Source organism: Eptesicus fuscus, chromosome 14, assembly GCF_027574615.1.
Source record: "Eptesicus fuscus isolate TK198812 chromosome 14, DD_ASM_mEF_20220401, whole genome shotgun sequence".
Taxonomy (NCBI): domain Eukaryota; kingdom Metazoa; phylum Chordata; class Mammalia; order Chiroptera; family Vespertilionidae; genus Eptesicus; species Eptesicus fuscus.
The window spans coordinates 3,116,197-3,139,727 of NC_072486.1; the positions used below are offsets into that span (position 1 = coordinate 3,116,197).

A 23,531-nucleotide genomic window follows, 5' to 3' on the forward strand; every position below is an offset into this window, starting at 1 on the left:
GGAGGCCCAGCGAGACGTGGTCCGGTTCCCGGGGCGGGGCAGGGATCCAGCCCACTGTCCCTCTGACTCTGAAATTCACGGTCCCTCTGCTCCCTCGAGCTCTCTTCTCTTTGAAATGCCGTTGGAAAGACGCCTAGAAGGTACACTACGATGCGCCAGCGACTCTAGAAACGGTCGCCCGCCTGCTGTGCTTGCTCCCCAAACAGCTGCAGTGTTCCTCGGCACCTCCGGACTGTTCCTTTCTGGGGGAGTCTCCGGAGTGTTCCGCAGGTTATGATGTTTTTGCTTTGGTGGACGTAAGAAACGTTCAGACCTCTCCTCCCTCCCCACCCCCGAGAATCGTTACGAGTTTATTTGAGCCAAACTGACGACCATTGCCGGGAAGCAGAATCTCCGGGGACTGGGAAGACGCCCCGGACAGTGGCAGTTTTGCAGCTTATTTTATAGACTGGGATCGGAGGAGAGGCGCGAGGAGGGTGGCGTGGCATCCGTGGGCGGTGGGCGAAGGGGGCGGGGAATCTCTGGGGTTGGAGCCAAGAGCGGATGAGGAGACACATACCTCTTGTCTCCTGTGGGCTCGGGGGGGGGGGGGTTAATAATTGACGTGTACAGCCCGGAGATGGTATTCGGGGAACCAGAGAGCCGTGAGGGCTCCTCTGAGCTCGTGCTCCGGGGGCGACGGTGCCGGGAGGCCCGGGAGGAAGGATCGCTCTCCGTCGCCGGGGGCGCTATCTCAGACCAGAGACGAGGGACAGCCCCCTGGAGCGGGAGGCTGGCCTTTGCCAAGGAAGCCACGGCCGGGCCGGGACTGCGGCCCCGGCTGCTCTCAGTGGGGATCTTTATGGCCAGAGCGTCCCCGAGGCTGTAGGGCCCGCCACGCCGGCCTTGGAGCTCGTCAGGTTAGCCTGTGGCCCTTTCGATCCTGTTGGACCTTCTCCGCCGTCTCCGACCCCTGACTAGCAGTAGGGGCTCAGGGGGCGTCCTGGGGTGGGGCGGGGCCTCCTCAGGTAGAGGCTCAGGTGGCCGTCGCACAGCCCTCGGGCCGGGGCTCACGGCCGGGCTTCTGCCTGCCGTGTGTCGATGGCACCTCCGCTCTTGTCCCCACGGCGGAGGAGAGGCCTGGCCGCGGGAGAGGGACGCAGTTAACGGGAAGGGAAAGCGACGTCTCTGGGATGTAGCTCGCCTTTCGGCCGAGGAGGACAACGGTCCGATGGGACATCCCCGCTCGGGCCTCTGACCCACAGATTATCCCCACAGTGAGCCAGGCCAACGGGGACCCTTTAAAATGGGCTTGGACGCCGCGACCCCCCCCCCCCCGGGGCAGTCCTTCCACGTCAGTTCTCCAGGGTCCCCCTCCCTCCACTGGTTCAGGCGCCCCCTCAGCGAAGGCGCCGTGACCGCCCCACATGGAGGACATGCTCGTCAGAGACATTCCCTCTCGCCGTCACGGTTCACCGATCAGCGTGAAGTCCCATTAGCAGGGTGTCCGCTCCCGTTAGCGGGACCAGGAGGAACGGAGGGGACGAGGCGTTCGTGACGGCTCCCCCCGCCACCCGGCGCCTCTGCCGCCGAGGAGACCTCCCCGCAGCATGCCCTTCGCTCATCACCCGCTCCTTCAGGGCGTCCTCGTGGGTCCACAAAACGACGCTGAAGCGCGAATTTCAGCCGGATCTCCCAGGCAGAGGGAGGGCGCTGGGAGCCAGGAGCGCTGCTTTGGGAAGGAAGCAGGGTTCACTGGAAAGGGCCCCCAGAGCCCCTGAAATTGGAGGAAATGTGCTTTTGGGGGACAGAGAAATAGCAGATAGAGCCCCCTGGGGCCGAGCACCTTCTTGCGAACGCTCGTGGGAGCGTGTACATCGAGCATGTCCAACTCGGCCGGCGGGCCGCACGCAGGGCACCTACTCTTCGTCTTGTTTTGTTTTTAATATGTTTGTATTGATGTCAGAGAGGACGGGAGAGGGAACGAGAGAGAGAAACATGCGTGATGAGAGAGAATCACTGATCGGCTGCCTCCTGCACACCCCACAGTGGGGATGGAGCCCACCACCCGGGCCTGTGCCCCGACCAGGAATTGAACCCTGACCTCCTGGTTCCTAGGTCGGCGCTCCACCCCTGCACCACGCCGCCAGGTGCGGGCACCTACTCCTTACTCCTCAGGGGAGACGGCTCTGCGGCAGGAGGTTGAGGGGGTGGACTCTTAGCGTGGAATAGTTCTCCAATGGGAATGCAGGCAGGAAGGGAGGATCCAAAAAAGCATTTGGCAACTGGACAAAGTAACAGGCTTTCAAGGACCCCAGGCCTCGGAGACACCCCGGCCACGTGACCGGGCCCCTGTCCTGGGGGCTCCGGGTGCGGGCTCTGCCTGCCGGGCCGGGCCGGGCGGGGCGGGGCGGAAACGGGGTGGTTGTGGAATGCCAGGCGTGCTCGCCGCGGGTCACCCTGTGCCTCTGAGACTCCAAAACAGCACAGAACAAAGCTCACTCGCTTGTGCGCACTCTGAGAAGGACACGTGACCCGACAGCGTCCCCATTGTGCCTGGGGGGGGGGGGGCGGCGGGGGGGGGGCGGGAGGGGTGACCTGGTTCTGTTGTCCATCCGATTGTAATGGGACCGGAACCTGGCGGGGCTCCAGGCTCTGTGTGGCCGACACCCCCGCCGAGCTGCTCCCCGATCCGCACCGGGGTCGGTCAGGTCCTCCTGGCCCCGCCCCAGGCGGCCGCTCCAGTGCTGGGCGCGGGTTTTTCTCCTCGAAATGAGGACAACATGTGTCCAGATCCCCCCGAGCCCGAGCGCAGGGGCCGCCGGGGGCCGGCCTGCCTCCGTGTTGTGGTTGTACCGGTTCCCAGACGCGGGGGAGAGTGATCTGTGCTTTGGCAGCCGCGGGCCCGTTCATTTTTCCGAGGACTTTCCAGCCTGAGCGGAGGGCGGGCCGGGAAAGGGAATGCAGAGCAGATCTGCGGACGTGCGGCGTGTGCGCCGCGCCCGGGGCTCTCCGGTGGGCCTGCAGCCGCCCGGGCCCGAGCCCCGCCCGCCGTGGGCCGCTCGCGCCCGTGGACAGTGGTCTCGGGTGGGCTGTCCGCCTCCCGGCGCCTCGGTTCCCTTTTAGACACAAATGGCCTGGGAAGGAGGGGCTCAGGCTCCACAGCTCTGGCTCCCTGTGGCTGGCCTCCCCGAGGTGAGGGCTGGGGATGGGCCGGGTCCGCATGTGCACGCGGCCTGCCGGGGTAGGAGGTGCGGAAAGAGACCCGCAAGCGCTCCTTAAAGGAGCGGCCGCGCCTCGCCGCCGGGAAGGCCTCCCAGCGAGAGTCCTGTGGTTCAGAGACGTCGGGGGTCGCTGCTCTGCTTTGCGTTTCGGCTTCGAGTGATTTCGGTGCCGTGCAGCCCTGGCATTTCCGAGGCAGCTCTGAGCCTGCATGTAGGGCCGGCTGCGCTGGAATGAAGGAAGGAGGAAAGATCCGGGCACACCCGCCAAGTGCTGACCACACTGCTGAGTCAGCAGGAGCACATGGGCCGGGGGAGGGGGCAGGGGAGCAATAAATAATCAGCGCTTGGCAGTGGGTCCAGTGCGGGGAGCTCTGGGCGTGTACAGGGAGCTCTGGGCGTGTATCAGGAGCTCTGGGCGTGTACAGGGAGCTCTGGGCGTGTACAGGGAGCTCTGGGCGTGTACAGGGAGCTCGGCATGTACAGGGAGCTCTGGGCGTGTACAGGGAGCTCTGGGAATGTACAGGGAGCTCTGGGCGTGTACAGGGAGCTCTGGGCGTGTATCAGGAGCTCTGGGCGTGTACAGGGAGTTCTGGGCGTGTACAGGAGCTCTGAGCGTGTACAGGGAGCTCTGGGCGTGTACAGGGAGTTCTGGGCGTGTACAGGAGCTCTGAGCGTGTACAGGGAGCTCTGGGCGTGTATCAGGAGCTCTGGGAGTGTATCAGGAGCTCTGGGCATGTACAGAGAGCTCTGGGCGTGTACAGGGAGCTCTGGGCATGTATCAGGAGCTCTGGGCGTGTACAGGGAGCTCTGGGCATGTATCAGGAGCTCTGGGCGTGTACAGGGAGCTCTGGGCGTGTACAGGGAGCTCTGGGCGTGTACAGGGAGCTCTGGGCGTGTACAGGGAGCTCTGGGCGTGTACAGGGAGCTCTGGGCGTGTATCAGGAGCTCTGGGCATGTACAGGGAGCTCTGGGCGTGTACAGGGAGCTCTGGGCGTGTACAGGGAGCTCTGGGCGTGTACAGGGAGCTCTGGGAATGTACAGGGAGCTCTGGGCGTGTACAGGGAGCTCTGGGCATGTACAGGGAGCTCTGGGCGTGTACAGGGAGCTCTGGGCGTGTACAGGGAGCTCTGGGCGTGTACAGGGAGCTCTGGGAATGTACAGGGAGCTCGGCATGTACAGGGAGCTCTGGGCGTGTACAGGGAGCTCTGGGCGTGTACAGGGAGCTCTGGGCGTGTACAGAGAGCTCGGCGTGTACAGGGAGCTCTGGGCGTGTACAGGGAGCTCTGGGAATGTACAGGGAGCTCTGGGCGTGTACAGGGAGCTCTGGGCGTGTACAGGGAGTTCTGGGCGTGTACAGGGAGCTCTGGGCGTGTATCTGGAGCTCTGGGCGTGTACAGGGAGCTCTGGGCGTGTACAGGGAGCTCTGGGCGTGTACAGGGAGCTCTGGGCGTGTATCAGGAGCTCTGGGCGTGTACAGGGAGCTCTGGGCGTGTACAGGGAGCTCTGGGCGTGTATCAGGAGCTCTGGGCGTGTACAGGGAGCTCTGGGCGTGTACAGGGAGCTCTGGGCATGTACAGGGAGCTCTGGGCGTGTACAGGGAGCTCTGGGCGTGTACAGGGAGCTCTGGGCGTGTACAGGGAGTTATGGTGTGTACCGCGGGCTCTGGTGTGTACTGGAGGCTCTGGCGTGTACCAGAGCTGACCTGCAGCCCTTTCCTCAGAGAGCCTAGTGGGGAAGATTTTTCAAAATCACAAGAATACCCAAGTGCCTATCACCACGAGTGCCTGAAGCTCTTGTTCCAACAGACAGGCCGACGGCTGGGCCCGCCTCCCTGCATCTCTCACATAAAGTTCCCAGGCTGTGCCCAGCCGTCCCCCCGGGACCAGTGGTGAGATCCAGGAGAAGCGAACTCGGATTGGGGGTCTGGGGAGGAGTCAGCTGGGGGACGGGGGGTGAGGGCCTGGCAGGGGGGTGCTGAGGGAGGGCTGACAGAACAGGGCAGGGGGACCAGAGGGGCGTGGGAGGCGGGGCTGGAAGGTGAGGCCGGGGGAGGGGCAGGCCCCCCACCTCCGTCTCCTGTCTCCACCTCCCACGCCCAGCAGCCCAGGTGCCTTCACTTCTGCAGGGAGCGCCCGGCTGCCCCTCCTCCCCCGGGAGCAGCTGAGAGGGACAAAGGCGCCGCTGAGCTTCCCCCGCAGGCCCTGTGGTCCCCAGTGAAGAGCCCCCCGCTTTGTATGTTAGAGGAAAGGAGGAAGGATTTATGGTGGAAATCACGCAGACAGAGAGAGGGCCCGTTGTGTGCAGGGTCGTAAATAAACATCCCCTCCGTCCGAGGAAGCAGCGGTTCACAGCGTCTCTGCTCCCGTCTGTGCCCACAAAGGCCCCTGCCTGGCACCCGGCGGCTGAGGGGGCACGGCCGCGGGTGCAGAGCCAGTGCAGAGCAGCGCGGTTTCCCGTCCGAGACTCCGGCGAGGGCAGCGCAGACCGCCCTGCTTACAGTGAGCCCCGGCGGCCGGCGTGGCGGCCTCGCTGTAGATTTCACGCCCGCCGTGCCTTTCACAGCCTCTGATGGGCCCCCTGGCAGGGGTCTCTGGCTCCCCTCCGCAGAGGTGGCCCCGGGACCACAGCGGGGACTCAGGGCCCCCCTCCCCGGCCACCTGCAGCAAGGGCTCAGCTTCCGTGGGCGAGTCCCTATCCGGGGGTGGGAACCCTGACAACATTTTATTTTTTAATTTTTTATCTTTACTCTTGAAAGTATTACATATGGCCCCCTTTTCCCCACTGACCTCTCCCAGCCACTCCCATCACCCCCCAGGCCCTGCCCCCCCCCCCCGCCCACTGTCTGTGTCCTGGGTTACGCATATTTGCGCACAAGTTCATCGGCTGATCTCTTCCCCCCCACCCTCCCCGCCTTCCCTCTGAGGTTCCGCAGTCTGTCCACGCGTCTGTGTCTCTGGGTCTATTTTGTTCATCAGTTCATTTGGCCCCTGAGACTCACACATGAGCGAGACCACGGGTCCTCGTCCTTCTCTGAGTGGCTTATTTCGCCCCGCATGACGCTCTCCGGGCCCCTCCGCCCGCTGACATCTTAGACGGCAGCCTCCTTAGCGTCGAGGCAGAGGTCTTTCATGAAGAGCTTGGCAGTGCCAGGCTGGGGACATCAGGTCTCTGCCACCTGGGGCGCCCTGCAAAGGGGGATCCCTCCGTGCCCCCAGGGGGGGCGCCAGCCTCGCGACGCGCCTAGTCACTCACAGCCCGATCCATCCGAGACCCTGCAGAGATGTCCCCCTCACGGGCTAGCTCGTCCCCGCCACGCCGTGTCTGCTCTTTGGCCCGGGGAGGGCCTGCCCGCCTCTCCCTCCGCCCCCGCCGGAGCACGCCTGACGCCCTCCTCGCCCCTCGTCCACGCAGGAAGCCTACGTGATGGCCAGCGTGGACAACCCTCACGTGTGCCGCCTGCTGGGCATCTGCCTGACCTCCACGGTCCAGCTCGTCACGCAGCTCATGCCCTTCGGCTGCCTCCTGGACTACGTGCGCGAGCACAAGGACAACATCGGCTCCCAGTACCTGCTCAACTGGTGTGTGCAGATCGCCAAGGTCAGTCGGAGGGCACGCGCCCGGGAGGGGGCGCGGGGCAGGCGGCAGTCCCGCGGCCCGCCCCTCCTCTCCTGGGACCTGCGGCCACGAGTGGGAGCCCCACGTTCTTTGGGATGAAACCGAACGGTCTTCCGCCTCCAGTCCTGCTTGTCCCACTGCACGCTGGGCATCGGGTCACCCGGCTGCCTTTTCTTCAATAGATTTCTAGTGATTTCCGAGAGGAAGGGACGGGGGAGAGAGAAACATCGATGATGAGAGAGAGTCATTGCCCCGCTGCCTCCTGCACGCCCCCTACTGGGGGTCCAGCCCGCAACCCGGGCCTGTGCCCTGACCGGGGCTGGAACCCGGGACCCTGCAGTTCACGGCTGACGCTCTATCCACTGAGCCACACCAGCAGGGCATCCACCGCATCTAAGCCCGCCGCCCTGCCTCCTGCGCTGTCTGGCTGTACTTGGTGTTGAAGTCCTTCCACCAGCGGCTGTGAGCTGTCCGCCTGTGACACATTCGCTTTCCAATTCACAGGGGACGCTGTGTTCCAGGAGCCGGCGGGACCCGCGTCTGTCGGGGGCGTGGCGGGGGAGGGGGGCGCGGGGGAGGGGGAGGAAATGGTTTCCTCGGCCGAGAAGAGAGCCATTTGCTCGGGGTTAGGGACTATTTATCTAAGGATCAAACCGTTTTCTTTGTACAAATCTCAGAGCCTAAACCCACGGCCCGGGCGCGGCGGGATTGGCTGAGCCGTGCGCGCCCGGGCGGCACCGGGCTGGGCTGGCCTGGGAAACTGTCTCCATGCTGCCGGGAAGGCGGTTTATTGTCCCGGCTAAACTGCCAAGACGGCAGATAAAATTGTATCGCCCGGGCGAAAGGAAAAGTAATCATTTCACAATAATAGGAATGGCGAGGGCGGGGGGGGGGGGCGGGGGGTGCAGAAGGAAGCCCCCCCCCACTTGCTGCAGGCATGGAAATGGCTTCTGTTCTCCAGACCAAAGTCTCGGGCTCAGGACTCGCAGACCTCACCTCCCCGCCTCCCCCCCCCCCCCGCCCCCCCTCCCCCGTCCGGGAGGCCAGCGTTTCCTGAACGCCTGGCCCACGAGGCCGCGGGTGGCTGTCTCTGACGGGCGGTCACGTGGTGGCTTCGGAGAGCGCGCCCACTCTGTCTGGCTCTGTGAGCCAGCTGGTGAACCCCGACATGTACCGCGTGACACCGTCACCTCTACAGCCTTCTCATCCCAAAGCGTCCGTCCCTGCAGAGCCGGGCAGGAGAGGAGCCGTCCGGGCTGTGGTGAAACTAGCCTTTTCCCAAGCCTTCCATGTTTTTAAATAGATTTTTATTGATGTCAGAGAGGAAGGGAGAGGGAGAGAGAGATAGAAACATCCATGATGAGAGAGAATCACTGATCGGCTGCCTCCTGCATGGGCCCCACTGGGGATGGAGCCCCCAACCCGGGCATGTGCCCTGACCGGGAATCGGACCGTGACCTCCTGGTTCCTAGGTCGATGCTCAACCACTGAGCCACGCGGGCCGGGCTCCTAAGCCTTTTAGACAGCAGCGCGTGCTCATCACCTGACCCAGCCTGAGACCTCACAGCCCGGCCGGGTGGCTCCGTCGGTTAGAGCGCCACCCCAATGCACCGAGGCTGCGGGTCTGACCCCTGGTCAGGGCACAGACGAGAATCAGCCGATAGTGCATCAGCAAGCAAACAGCAGGGCCGTGTCTCTCTCTCTCTCTGTCTCTCTCTAAAAATCAGTTTTTAAGAAAAGAGCTCAGAGAGTTGAGTTTTCAGACAAATGAGAGAAGCGTAGGTCGCCGGGAGCAGCCTGAGACGTGAGGAGAGTGCTCGGGAGGGCGAGGGCGGGGGCGGGGGCGGGGGTGAGGGCCTCAGGAATCGGCTTCCGTCCGGCCACCATCCTCTGACCACAGCTTCGTACGCAGCAGCCTGCTTAGCTCCGGCTGTGAGATAAAACTGATTGAGCACCAGCTTCCAAAAAGTAACTTAGTTCAAAGGATTCATTTGCCATGCGCCCTTCACTGTGGGGAAACTGAGGCAGGGGGTGTTGAACTTGCCAAGGCTCAAGCTAGCAAGAAGCAAACTGGGGATGGGACGCCAGGCGGCCTTGCTCCCAGACCCGTGCTTGTCGCCCGCACGGGCCCCTCGGCTCAGGGCAGAGCCCACAGGCCAGCGAGCAAGCGTCCGTGTCCCCACCGTCGATGGCAGTGCCACACGACCTCACTCTGGAGTCAGACGTCCTACAGCGTCCCGCCTCCTCCAGGGCCGGGTCAGCGGTGGGGGGAGGCCGCACGATGGGCCCCGCTCCCCCAGAGGATCTGCTGAGCCGTCCACGTCCTCCTCCCGCCACATCCGTGTCCACACGTCAGTGCGTGCCCGGATTTCCACGTGGGGGGCATCTCCCTCTGGGCCCCTCCCCGGGGCTGTGGGAGGCGGCAGCCGTGGGAACGCAGCCTGTAAATGTCCCCCGCAGCCACCCCGCCAGGAAAACCTTCCCCTCGCGGGCCCTGGCCCAGGGCCCCTCCTGTGTGAGGTCTCGGCCGCCCGGCAGAGCCCCTGGAACCTCCGTATGGCAGAGCGCAGCCCAGCCGGCCGGCAGTCATTCACAAAACAAACACGCTGACGGCACGGAGGCGAGGCTCCCGAGGCAGGAAGCGAGGTCCCCAGAGGCCCCGCGGCCCTGAGGTCCCTCCGGGCGGGCGTCTCCACGCAGTTCTGAGCTCGCCAGCCAGGCCGCGGCTCTTATCGTTGTGGGTGGCTGGTTAAACCGTAGCCCTGCTGGGCTCGGAGTGGCCTCCCCCGAGCCTCAGAGTGTGGGGCCCAGACCGAGGGGTAGCGTGTGATCGAAGTTCAAACGGGTCTAATCTCCTGGTCCCAGAATTATCTGGGAGTCAGACTCCTCCGCCGAAGAGCCGCGGGCTCCGGAACAGGGGAGCCGCCCTTCCCTCCCTCCCCCGGCCGGCTCCCGCTCCCGAGAACACAGCTCAGCTCACCCCCTTTAAAGGCCGCGGAGTGGGGCGGGGCGGAGCGGGGCGGCCGAGCTCAGTTCATGTACTGGGTTTCACAGTGACAGGGACCAGGTGTTCCTCAGCTGTTTCTTACTCTCTTACAACAGGGATTTGACCACCACAGGGTTCCAGAGGCGGTGGGGGCGGGGGGGGGGGCGCGGGGGACTGGGGCAGGGAGAGCTTGTAGAAGCAAATTCAATAGCCACGTGGTTTTCATGTAAAGCACGTGAGAGCCCTGACCGGTTTGGCTCAGTGGATGGAGCGTCAGCCTGCAGACTGAAGGGTCCCGGGTTCGATTCCAGTCAAGGGCATGTACCTTGGTTGCGGGCACATCCCCAGTAGGGGGGTGTGCAAGAGGCAGCTGATCGATGTTTCTTTCTCATCGATGTTTCTAACTCTCTATCCCTCTCCCTTCCTTTCTGTAAAAAAATCAGTAAAATATATTTGAGAAAAAAAACACACGTGAGAGAGCCCTGGCTGGTGGCTCAGTTGGTTGGGCGTCGCCCGGTGCACCAGGAGGTTTGGGGTTCGATTCCCGGTCAGGGCACAGGCCTGTATTGTGGGCTTGGTCCCCAGTAGGGGGCGTGCAGGAGATGGCCCATCCATGTTGGGCTCTCACATCCATGTTTCTCTCTCCTCCCTTCCTCTCTCTCAACAAATAACTAAATAAGCTATTCTGTAAAAAAAAATACATGAAATGACGGAGAGGGGGGCAGATGGACAGATCTGCGTTGGCGGTGAGTCTGGGAGGTGCCCGGCGCTGGGAGCGCATCCTGCTGGCCGGCCCCCTGCCCAGCAGCCAGGTCTGGGCCAGCTGGCCAGCTCCTGCTCGGGGCTGTCCTCCACGTGGTCCGCGTGGGAATGAGACGCCAGCCGGGCGGGGAGGGGTCACTGAGTCCCCCGCGTCACTCACCGCGTGCCTGTCTCAGGGCATGAACTACCTGGAGGAGCGGCGCCTGGTGCACCGGGACCTGGCCGCCAGGAACGTGCTGGTGAAGACGCCGCAGCACGTCAAGATCACGGACTTCGGGCTGGCCAAGCTGCTGGGCGCCGAGGAGAAGGAGTACCACGCGGAGGGCGGCAAGGTGCGGAGCCGCTGGGGGCCGCGGCCACGGCCCTCCGTCCACTGACTGTCGGACGTGGGGCGTTCTCGGGCCGTGCGGGGGGACGGACAGCGGCTGCCGCCGACACCTGGGTCTGGCTGGGGTCTTCTGCCCGTGCCAGCCGGGGTCTCGGGGGCAGGATTTGCTGGGGGGGGGTGAGCAAGGATGTTTCTGGTGGAGAACGGAAAGCAGTCACGTGAGTCCGGGTCCGCCGAGGTCAGGTCCCGGCCCCTGCAGGAGAGAGCTCCCTCAGCAGGCAGCTGGGCAGGGTCACCGCTGGGCTGGTGGCATGCGGCTGTGAGAACATGTCAGAGCCCCAAGGTCTCTCTGACACACGCTGGGCGCCCTCCTCTGACAGGTTGGGGGGCTCCCCAGGAGGCTCTCCCCAGCAGGGAGGCCTTCAGAATGCTCTGGGTCAGCGGGACCCTCGTACGTCTCTCTCCGGCCTGCATGGCCCCAGCAAACCCCATCGGCACGGGGTGGATAGGACCACGGGGCCCAGACCCAGAGCAGCCCTCCTCTAGCCGATGGGCAACCTGCCCCTCCTTCTGGCAGAGCCGTGGGCCTGGGGGTGGGGCGGGATGGGGGCTGGCCTCCCCACGCTCCTCCCCCGTCACCCGTCCCGGCGTGACGGCCTGGCTTCAGCGGGGGAGGCCGGGGTTGTCTCATCGCCCTATCTCTGGTGTCCGCAGGTGCCCATCAAGTGGATGGCCCTGGAATCCATCTTGCACCGGATTTACACCCACCAGAGCGACGTCTGGAGCTACGGTGAGTCCGGCCGGAATCCCGAGGCCGTCGGCGACCTTGTCCCGGGCTGAGCCGCTCCGGTCGCTCCTGAGCCGCATTGTGTGCTCACCATCCGGGCATTTCCTCCCGGGACAGGGGCTGACGCAGTCCCGCCGCCCCTGCTGTCAGTGACACTAAGAAAGTGTGACGCGGGCAGTGGAGTCCACACCCACACTGAATGCCACCGCTGCCAGGGAGCTTGTCCAGGGGGTAACAGGCGGAGGGGCGGGGGGGGGGAGAACTTGAACTTGGGAAATGCCTGCATCTGCAAAATCAGACTGAACTCGACCTCTTGCGTGCATTTGAAGTGAACTGAAGGGAGGTCGAAAGTGAGGTTTCCCCGGGGCAGAGTTTCCGTAGAGAAAGGAGGTTTGGTGAGGGACTCACCCAGGGGCTGGGGCTGGGGAGGGAATGGTGGCGAGCGTGGTCTCGGGGGCGTGGTCTCGGGGAGCGTGGCTCGGCAGACAGGCACCGTGAGGAGGTGTCTTTGGGAGGCAGTAAGAAGAGGGGGCTCGCTTTTGCTTCCAGAGTCATCAGGACCCCAGGCTTGCTCCCCCCCCCCCCCCCAGCAGTCCTATCTCGCCTTCCACCTTCTGGCCGCCTTGCCTTTGCACCAAGGGCTGCCTGAGCAGAGTGTCACTCAGGCATTTTCCCAGAGGGCTGTGCTGCGGCGCTCACCGCAGTGACCCCACCCCCCCCCCGCCTCCCCTGCCACCCAGCTAGCTGCTGAAGGGCTACACACTACTGGGGGGGGCAGGACTTGTGACTTGTCACCTGTCCCCAGCTGTGGAAGCAGCGGGCAGCTCACTGTGCAGGCAAGGACTAGAGGCCCAGTGCATGAAATTCATGCACTGGGTGGGGGGGTGTCCCTCAACCCAGCCTGCACCCTCTCCAATCTGGGATCCCTTTCACAATCCGGGACTGCTGGCTCCCAACCGCTCAGCTGCCTGCCTGCCTGCCTGATCACCCCTAACCACTCCCCTGCCAACCTGATCGATGCCTAACTGCTCCCCTGCTGGCCCGGTTGTCCCCAACTACCCTCCCTGCAGGCCTGGTCCCCCCCAACTGCCCTCCCCTGCTGGCCTGGTCCCCCCCAAACTGCCCTCCCCTGCTGGCCTGTCGCCCACAACTACCCTCCCCTGCCGGCCATCTTGTGGCAGCCATCTTTGACCACATGGGGGCGGCCATCTTGTGCGAGGGCGTGAGAGTCAATTTGCATATTAACTCTTTATTATATAAGATATACCATATTTTCCGGCATATAAGACGACCCCCAACTTTTGAGAAGATTTTCTTGGGTTAAAAAGTCATCTTATACGCCTAAAAATATGGTGTGTGTGTGTGTGTATATATATATATATATATTATATTCTTTTTATTATTTAAAGTATTACATATGTCTCCTTTTTCCCCCGATTGACCCCCCTGCCACTCCCGCCCCCCAGGTCAAGCCCCACCACCCAGTGTCTCCATCGGTTATGCTAATATGCATGCTTACAAGTCCTTTGGTTGACCTCTTACCCTCTAGTTTTTCTTTTATTAAAACTCCCAGCGTGTAACCTTGTCGCAAGCCCATATGTCCTCCTCCAAGCTGCTCGGGGCGCCGTCTGCACGGCCCCTCCTGCCCGAGAACAGACTGACATTTACTCACGTGGCCGGGGGTCTCGGCAGTTGTCACTAAAGTTTAACATTTATTGGTCGCTTGCTCTTTGCCTGGCGCTGTCTGAACATTTCAGTTATGTTATGTTATTGGCCCCTCGTAACATCCTAGACCAGGTGTCCTCACACTGCCGCCCGCGGGCCACATGCGGGTGTTTTTGCTGTTTTGTTTTTTTACTTCAAAATAAGATATGTGCCGTGTGCATAGGAATTTGTTCATAGTTTTTTTTTAAACTATAGTCCGGCCCTCCAACGGTCTGAGGGACAGTGAACTGGCCCCCTGTTTAAAAAGTTTGAGGACCCCTGGCCTAGACAGACACTGTCATCACCCCACTTTACAGAGTGGTACACTGAGGCTCCCAGCACGAGTCCAGTGCCCAGGACCACAGACACACAGGTTTCGAAGCATAAGAAACGGTATCGATAGTGATGACCAAGGACAAGGCGTTGGGGTCACTGACTCATAAAGCGGCAACTTCGTCCTCGCAGGGGTCACCGTGTGGGAGTTGATGACCTTTGGGTCCAAGCCCTACGACGGGATCCCGGCCAGTGAGATCTCGACCATCCTGGAGAAAGGGGAGCGCCTCCCGCAGCCGCCCATATGCACCATCGACGTCTACATGATCATGGTCAAGTGTGAGTGACCGCCGGGGCCCGCCCTCGCACAGCTGCTCCTGGGAGGGCGTTGCTGCCGTAGCCAAACAGCGGAGCCCTCAGCTCCCCAGAGACATGCCGCCCCGGTCTTGGCAGTGGGCAGTCAAGTCCAGGGACACCCGTCAGTCAGCCCCTCGGACATTCCTCCGGAAGCCGAGCCTGACTCACCGAGCCCTGGGGCCCGGCTTCTGCCCATGGCCGCGAGCAAATAAACAAAACCAAAGTCGCCCGTGAGCCACGACACCCACGCCCCCTGTCCTGAGTGGCTCCAGGGACAGGCCCGCCCCGTTTGGGAGTGAGTGACCGGTCACGAGAACCGCACGAGGCTGGTAGAGTCAGCATGCCTGCCCGGATTCCGATCTTCCCAGGCGTGGATTTACGTGCGGTCTGACGGCCAGGTGGCAAGTAAACACCTGAGCCCGGGCCAGGGTGGTGTGAGTGCCCGGTTCCCACTGTTACGGCTGCAGAATCCCAGGCTCAGCGGCCCCGAGGGCGACGTGGCCGAGTGCTGAGCATTTACCCAGAAAGAAACGGCGGGGGGGGGGGGGCGGGGGCCAGGGAGCAGCATCGATGTAAACATTGATGCCTCTTGAACTCCAGCCGCGGGGTCATCTATTTTTAACCTCCTTGTTTGGGGGCCGAGGAAGCTGGGATCTGAGGTCACCGGCAGTCTGGCCTAAAAATAGCCTGACGTCCCGCTGGCAGGAAGTAAATGTGCGGCCCGGAGGCAGGAGGGCGGCCAGTCCCGGCTGCTCCTGCAGCTCGTCGACCCGGATCGGCCAGGGTCCTAGAAGCAAGGCCACCGGCCTGGGAACGGGGAACGGGTGTCCTCTGCCCCCGCCCCGCCCACGGGCACATGAGACTTCCCAGACCCCCGGGTTCTTACAGAAAGCCCCCAGGTTCCCCTGCACGGGCTCTGCTTTCCAGTTGGCAAGACTGCCGAGTGGCTGTAGGCGAGGGGCACGTGGAGTGAGGACCCGGGGGCTGGGCCACGGGGCGCCCACAGTCAGAGCGGCTCCCAGGGTCCCCCCAGGGTCACGCCGCAGGGCTGGCCTCGAAGGAGCAGGTGGGCCCATCAGAGATGTCACGTCGCTCCGATTCATACGTGTCTGTTACCGGGGACACACTATACATACATGTCTGAGGACACAATGCACACACGTGTCTGACTTGGACCGCGTCAGCACCGGTTTGCCAAGACGGGAAGGTCCATCACGGGAGTAGGTTTCCGCAGCACTTCCTTGTCGGGAGGGCTCCCCTAAACCTTCCCCTGAGCGATGCCGTCCTGGGGGTTGTTGTTGGGGCTCTCACTGGGCCCCGTTCCCTCCTCCCTCCTCCAGGCTGGATGATAGATGCGGACAGTCGCCCCAAGTTCCGCGAGTTGATCAACGAATTCTCCAAAATGGCCCGAGACCCCCAGCGCTACCTCGTCATCCAGGTACCGGACCTCAGTCCCTATAACGCGCATCCGTGTCCGAGGCTCCGCCCTGTGCCAGCCCCGTCCCCCAGGCCGGCGAGCGGGCGAAACGGCCAACCTCTCGGGCCCAGGTTTCGATGGTGAATGGGGAACTGGGGGTAGGTGGTGGCAGGGGGCAGGGCTGGCTGCTGGCAGCCAGAGCGCCGCTCCTGTACCTCCCTCCGCCCCCCACCCTCCCCCTCATAGCATGTGTCCCGCCCCGCCCAGCCACTCTGTGCCTGCATGCGTGCTGCCCAGAGGCCCAGAGCGGCCGGGGGGCGGGGCTTGCCCCCATCTTTGTCAGGTTAATTTGCCTACTCGGTCCTAATTGGCTGGTGGATGTTGTGAAGTGATGGTCAATTTGCATGTTTCTCTTTTAGTGATTTCAGAGACGAAGGGAGAGAGAGAGATAGGAACATCAATAATGAGAGAGAATCATTGATCGGCTGCCTCCTGCACGCTCCTCACTGGGGATCGAGCCCGCAACCCAGGCATGCGCCCTGACTGGGAATTGAACTGTGACCTGGTTCACAGGTCGATGCTCAACCACTGAGCCACCACTGATGTTTTAATTCCCGGCCTGGGGAGGGAGAAAGCCGCCCCATGGAAGAGAACCAGGGCGATTTTACTGTGACTCACCCGGCAAGCACATTGCCTGCCAGCAATGGACTCCTAGACCCCGGGAGCCAACAAAGGGATGCTCTCCCCCTGGGCCTTCCTCACGGCCTCCAATCCGCCTGCCCCCCCCTCCCCCCTCCCCAGGGCGACGAGAGGATGAACTTGCCCAGCCCCACGGACTCCAACTTCTACCGCGCGCTGATGGACGAAGAGGACATGGAGGACGTGGTGGACGCGGACGAGTACCTGATCCCCCAGCAGGGCTTCTTCCACAGCCCCGCCACCTCCCGCACGCCCCTGCTCAGCTCCCTGGTAAGAGCCGCCGCTCCTCGCGCTCTCTCCCGGGCGGAGTGGCTGGATGCCCATCTGGTGGAACTCACCGAGAGACGAAGAAGTGCATTTAGCCAAGGGACACAGCCCAAGTCAGAGAGAATGAGTTCAGCGTGTTCACGCTTTTGATGGCGTCGGGACCCCGGGATGGTAGTTTTCTCAGGTTCGCTGGGGAACAGAACTAAGCCAGAAGCAGGCCTCGTGTTCCTGCAGCTCAGGGGTCAAGAGGAGAGGGCGCACCGGGTGCATTCGGGGAGGTGGGGGAGAACGTACGAGCGTCCCATAAACTCCTCCATTCTCTTCCAGAGTGCCACCAGCAACAACTCCGCCGTGACTTGCATCGATAGAAACGGGGTACGTATGGCGCCCTAGTGAACGGGGCTCAGTGGCACCCTGGGCACTGCGCTAGGAAACCCGGGAAATGCCCAGGTTAACCCGGACATCCCTGGTCCTCCTGCCCCACGCTTCTCCGCTCGGCCCCTGCCCCCTGCCCCGACGCCCGCGTGAGCTGTCACTGCAGTGCTGTTCCGTCGTGGCTGCCAGACCAGCAGCCTCAGCATCACCGGGCAGCTGGTGACAGACGCAAAGCGGGGGCCCTGCCCGGACCGAGGAAGCGGATCCCTCGGGGAGCACCCAGCCCCCTGGGGGTGCCGAGGCTCGGTGGCATGCAGCCTGGATCTGGACCCCACTTGCCAATGGGGAGCCACTAGCCCCGTGTGACTGCTTACATGTAAATGTCCATTAAGACCAAATGCAGTTTAAGGCTCAGTTGCTCACACACGTGGCTAGAGGCCGCGCATGGAGGAGCGCAGGTCAGAGGCCGTGGCTGCCCTTGCGGACGGCCCGCTGGGTGGGTTGCTTGCTGGACGGCGGTGCCGGGCCTGCCGCCCGCCCGGGTCTGGGCCAGCAGCGTGGGGACCCTGGAGCGTGTTAGGAATGCAGACTCTCGGGCTGCCCAGAGGTCTGCATGGCTCCCGTGACCCCGCCTCCTCCCCCTCCCCCCGCAGAGCTGCCCCCTCAAGGAAGACAGCTTCCTGCAGCGGTACAGCTCGGACCCCACCGGCGCCCTGACCGAGGACAACCTCAGCGACGCCTTCCTGCCTGCGCCAGGTGAGTGGCCGTCCTGGGCACGCACGCTCGGCAGCCCCAGCCCCAGCCCCGGCCGGGGCTTCCTTCGGGCGGACCCAGGGGCAGACACGGGGGCAAATGGGCAGGCATAGCGGGGGAATGAGAGGCAGATGCGCACAGCCAGACCCAGCGTGGCCCGCCGTCTCCCCCGAGCCCGGGGCGTGGGCAGGGGGTGTCGGAGCTCAGTGTTTAGAATGAATCTGCAGGTGTTCCAGGCTGTGGAGCTAACAGCTCACACATACGTGTGTGCGAGAGTGCGAGGATGTGTGTATGTGAGTGTGAGTGTGTGTGAGTGAGTATGTGAGAGAGTGAATATATGTGAGAGTGTGAGTGTGTTTGTGTGTGTATATGTGAGAGAGTGTGTGAGTTTGTGAGGGGATGTGTGTGAGTGTGAGCATTGTGTGTGTGAAGGTGTGTAAGAGAGACCATTGTGTGTGTGTGTATGTGTGTGTGCATGTGTAAGAGTGTGAGCATTGTATGTGTGAGTGTTTATATATGTGAATGTGTGTGAGCATTGTGTGTGAGTGTGTATGTAAGTGTGTGTGCATATGTGCATGTGTAAGAGTGTGAGCATTGTATGTGTGAGTGTGTATGTATGTGAGTGTGTGTGAGCATTGTGTGTGAGTGTATGCATGTGTAAGTGTGAGCATTATGTGTGTGAGTGAATGTGTATGTATGTGAGTGTATGTATGAGCATTGTGTGTGTGAAAGTGTGTAAGAGAGAGTGTGAGCATTGCATGTGTGTGCATGTGTGTGTGCGGCGGGGGGGGGGGGAGGGTGACAGATTCAATCCCCTTTTTCTCTCCTGGCTCCATGCTCAGCCTGTGAACATGTACTTTTCTGATCTAAGCTTTATCCCCAGACACCCCCACCTGCCTGCACCCCCCGGAGGCAGGTGTCCTCCGGGAGCTCTCAGGGGCGGGAGGCAGGGGTGCCCGCTGCTCTAGGGGCACAGAACGGGCACAGCCTGTTGGAGCGGCAGGAAGACCGCCCCGTCACCCCCCCGCCCCGTCACCTGCCCCGTCACCCGCCCCCTGGGGATGCTCACGGGGTCAGAGGAGGCCAGGGAGCCCGCCCGCCCGCCCGCCCGCCCGCCCGCACGGGCTGCTGACGGCCTCTGCTTTCTTCCCGTTCAGAATACATGAACCAGTCGGTCCCCAAGAGGCCGGCGGGCTCGGTGCAGAACCCCGTCTACCACAACCAGCCCCTGACCCCCGCTCCCGGCCGGGACCCGCACTACCAGAACCCGCCCAGCAGCGCCGTGGGCAACCCCGAGTATCTCAACACCGCCCGCCCCTCCGGCGTCCACGGGGCCCCCGACGGCCCTGCCCGCTGGGCGCAGAACGGCAGCCACCAAATCAGCCTGGACAACCCCGACTACCAGCAGGACTTCCTGCCCAAGGAGGCCAAGGCCAACGGCCTCTTCCCGGGGCCCCCGGCCCAGCACGCAGATGCCCTGCGGGTGGGGCTGCCGAGCAGCGAGTCCATCGGCGCGTGACCGAGGAGGGGGCCACAGCCGCAAGGCCAGCCTGCCGCCCCCGGGACCGGCCACGCAGCGCCCCACCACTCCTGCCCCCGCCCGGACTGGTTTGGCCGGGTCCAAGGATCTTCTCAGATCGTCTGATCGGCCCCCCCTCGGCCAGGCAGCGCCCCTGCTCCGATGTGCGCTGGCAAGTTGCGGGGCGTCCTCCGTCCTCACACCCTGAGGCTCCGCTATAGGCACCCAGGAAGGAGCGTTGTCCCGGGGCCGACGCGCGCCTGGCAGTGAGGCCTCTTCGGAAAGAAGAGAGCTGCCCCACGTGAGGCGGGTACCGCTCGGGGACCCGGGCCGTTTCCATGGTCGGTACTGGTTCGGTTCCGAATGGGCTTCTCTGATGAGGAGGAGGCCTGATCGTCCGTAGCTCGCGCTGCCCTAGTAGATGGGGCCCCCCTGGGGCCACGAGCAAGGCCAGCCGGCAGCTGACACGGACCATGGACCATCGGCTCTGCCCCGGGCCCTCCCCCGCCCCAGGGTCACATGCGCCCTCCCTGACCCCAGCAGCTGACGGTACTCGGTCCGGCGTCCCGGCGACCCGGCGTGGCAGGTACGAGAGATGAGCCACTTTGAGCCCTTCCTGGGCAGGAAGAACCCGAGGCAGATTCCTCCTCGGACTCGCTTTTCTGTCCGAGTGTCCGCGGTCCTCCCTCTCCATCCCTTGACCGGTGTCTTCCCGTGACAAGCCTTAAGACTTCCTCGTTCGTTTTCCATTCCATTCCTGCCGGAACCCGGGACGGTTCCCCGTCAGCGAGGGGAGACGGCACAGCCAGCAGGCCAGACTGGCTCCCCGTCGCGTCGGCAGCCTTCGGACCAGAAGCCTTTAACGAAGAGGCAAACATTCCCTTCGGACAAGTGCGTGTCCCCCGGGTCCCAGGCCCAGAGGAAGTCCGGCCGGCCTTGGGGGGTCGGGGAGAGCGCAGGTCCGGAGGCTGCGGAGAGGAAGCTGGGCTGGAGACTCGCTGAGTCTCCCCAAAAAAGATCCGCTCAGGCTCCCACAGAAAACCCTTCCTCCTTCCTTCCCCTCTCCTTGTACTCGAAGGTACTTTGCTCTCCTGTCTGGGGAAGCCCCGCCCCCCGTGAACAGAGGACGCAGCCCCCTCACAGCTCGCACTGCCGCCGCCCGGCTGGGAGGGACGTGGGGTGGAGGGGGGATTCAGGTGGTAAATGTGAAGGCGTGCGTTTGAGGTGGACGAGGAGGAGAAATGTTTTCCCTTCTTAAAAGAAAGTCTCTGTCAACGGAGGGCCCAGCTAGGTGGGGCGCCCCTGCACCCCGACTGTTCGAGGTGGGCCCCCCAGTGCGGTGCACACTCGTAGCCACACCCACCGCCCACCCAGCCCGGGAGAAGCATCCCCGCCTCCCTGGCCCCGGGCTGTGCTCAGCCACACACACACACACACACTCACACACACACACACTCACACACACACACACACTCACACACTCACACACACACTCACACACACACACACACACTCACACACACACTCACACACACACACACTCACACACACACACACACACACTCACACACACACACACACTCACACACACACACTCACACACATACACACACTCACACACACATACACACTCACACACACACACACTCACACTCTCACACTCACACACACACACACACACTCACACACACATACACACTCACACACACACACACATATACACACATACACACACACTCACACACACATGCACTCACACACACTCACACACACACACACACACACACTCACACACACACACACACACACGTGCAAAGCTGTCCTCTCGCTTTTGAAAGATTCAGTGACTCTCAGGTGGGTCAGGGCCCCGCCGTTTTGTTACCAAAAACATTTGTTTCCATGGAAATAGAAGCTCCATTCAAGTTAGTGCCATCACTGAGGCCTCGGCCAGCCCAGCAAAGGTGCTGACGGTGCAAAAAGCCATAAACAGAATCCCTGGTTCCAAGAAATTCACAACCGAGCAAAGGAAATGGTCCCACAGACACCGACTCAGAGCAAGGGGGCAAACGCTAGGCGAGACGCGGCACTGGGGGGGGGGGTGCCCCCAGGAGGCCGGAGGCTGAAGGTGAGCGGGCGGAGGCCCGAGGGAGGCACCAGGTGGAGAGTGTGCTCCGGGCAGAGGGAGCCCCACCTGCACCTGCCAGCGGGCCCGCTGAGCCAGGCCCTCCCCCCCCCCCCCGCTGCCCCTTTAAGCCTGGGAGTCCCCGGCATCGCCCCGGGCTCCCCACTGGGGAGGAGGCGTCCCCCCAGAAATCAGAGAGTGACGGGGAGACGGCCGCACCGCATTGCTAAGATCTGCGTGTGAAGCCATTGCCACGGAGCCACCTTGGTGGTCCATTCGCCTCAGAACGGGAGTGACTCAGTGGGACTTCACTCCCCCCGGCAGCCACAGTCATAGTCCAAGGTCACGGTGACTGGGGGAGGGGCGGCGGCCGTCACGTGCAGCCGTGAGCTCCCCGTGTTTTTGTCACGGGCAGAGTTTACTCTGTAACGTAACCAACCCGCAGAGGCTCGAGCGCTCGCTCCTCGGGGTTTCCACCCTCCTGCGTGCACCCTAGCGGCCGGGTTCGCTCAATTAAGGCTGCGTTTTTCCGGAAGTGATTCTCCATGTGTTCCCTCGCCGGGGGCTGCCAACCCAACCCGTCAGGAAGCCTCCCCACCCCCGCACGCCTGCAGGGGGGGCATACACCTCTGTACTCAGACACACGCACACAGGACTTTCCATGGATGTCTATTTTTGTAACTTTTTTGAGGACTATTAGCCTCTTATGTAGCACTGAACTTTGTAAGGCATGTTTTTTTAAAATAAATTGTTATTGATGTCAGAGAGGAAGGGGGAGGGGGAGAGAGAGAGAGAGAAACATCCATGATGAGGGAGAACCATGGACCGGCTGCCTCCTGCACGCCCCACAGTGGGGATGGCGCCCGCAGCCCGGCGTGTGCCCTGACGGGGAATGGAGCGCCGGCCGGGCTGCCAGGCCTGTTAGACAACACGCGTTCTCACCGCCCGGCCCAGGCGGAGCCCCGGAGCCCTGGCCGCGGCTCATGGGTGGGAGTGCCGTCCCTCCACACCAGGGTTTCGGGTGTGATCCCGGGTCAGGGCCCATGGGAGACTCACCATGAATGCAGAAGAAGTGGAACAAGTCGCTGTCTCTCCCGAGGGGTAGCGGGCCCTCCTGCCGCCGTGTGGCCGCCGGCGGCGTGCAGGAGGGGCGTGCGGGAGGCAGCCGCCCTCGGCCACCACATCTTCCCGTCTGGGGCGAGAGGAAACCGACCTGCAGGGGGCAGGCGGCAGGAGGACCGCCCGAGCCGCTGGATGGCTTTTATCGAAACGAGGGTCCGTGCTTCAGGAACACGGACATCCTGTCCACACACCGTCTGGGATGAACACGAGCAGTGCGCGTGGCTTCTCGCCCCGCTGGGGCAGGCACAGCGAACCGGGCTGTCCGCTCTGAAGGCCTCTGACCTCCCCCACCCCCCCCCCCCCCCGCCCCCATCGCCTGGCGGTACCTTTACATGCATTTACTTTTTTTTATAGAAAGCCTTTCCACCTAATTTGGCTACGAAATAATCTCGCTGTGTAATAGAATCTCCCACAAACGGGGACCCTCGGGTTAGAGGTGACAACGGAGTCGCTGGGCCAGGGCAGGAACTTCCTTCCGAAACCAGCAGCCGCCGCCGCGCAGGCCCGTACGCTTTCAGCCTGCGCGCGGGGAGAGGGGAGGGCGGCCTCCGTACCAGGGCGACGCCCGCCTCCGGGGCCACGTTTTCACGTGCGAGCAGGACTCGTGGGCTGTGCGACGAGTGCTTAGCAGCCAGGTGTACGCCGTCCATTGTTGTCCATGTTCTCTAGTTCCCTGTACGAATAACCCTGCATTCTTGGCTAACCACGTCCATCCTCGTTATTGATCCTGTCTGACCTCCTGTAGGTGTTCTTTCCTGATGACTTCTTAAAGTTCATTAATAAACTTTATTTTCAGAGCGCTGTCGGGTTGGGACACTGCAAAATGGGGCAGAAAGTAGGAAGTTCCCAACCCACCCTCCCTCCCTATCGCCGCCCGCACCCCAGCGGCCTGGTCGCAGCTGCCTGCCCGGAGGTCCCGTGTGGGAGTGGGATCAGGACCGCGTCCCTCAGCTGGGGTCCCTCTGGGCGCCGTGCTGTGGGCGGTGCCCTCTGACACAAGCGCTTGGATTCTACGGTCATTTCACGCCGTTCACCCCTCCTGAATGCTCTCCTTCCCAGATTCCCTCCGAGTGGCTCCGGCTCCGCCGAGCCCCAAGGGGTGCCGTGGCCACCGGTCTGCTTCCTGAGACCCCCAAGCGAGGGGGGTGTCGTTGAGATCCCCCCATGCTGCTCCGGGTGACTAATGCCCTCGGCCCTGTGTGCAGGTGCGCAGACTCGCTGAGGCCCTGTCACCACCTCCCC

General features: G+C 62.9%; 1 protein-coding gene across 1 annotated transcript in view; it reads left to right on the forward strand.

Moving 5' to 3' along the window:
* EGFR (epidermal growth factor receptor) overlaps positions 1–20,152 on the forward strand; it is a 117,770-nt gene extending 97,618 nt beyond the window's left edge. Inside the window, exons 20-28 of the mRNA XM_054726238.1 lie at positions 6,615–6,800; positions 10,743–10,898; positions 11,609–11,684; positions 13,851–13,997; positions 15,356–15,453; positions 16,234–16,401; positions 16,726–16,773; positions 17,427–17,529; positions 18,684–20,152. Of these exons, the coding sequence (XP_054582213.1) occupies positions 6,615–6,800; positions 10,743–10,898; positions 11,609–11,684; positions 13,851–13,997; positions 15,356–15,453; positions 16,234–16,401; positions 16,726–16,773; positions 17,427–17,529; positions 18,684–19,045 (1,344 nt within the window). The 3' untranslated portion in view covers positions 19,046–20,152. The remainder of the gene's footprint in view (positions 1–6,614; positions 6,801–10,742; positions 10,899–11,608; positions 11,685–13,850; positions 13,998–15,355; positions 15,454–16,233; positions 16,402–16,725; positions 16,774–17,426; positions 17,530–18,683) is intronic.
* Positions 20,153–23,531: the final 3,379 nt, after the last annotated feature.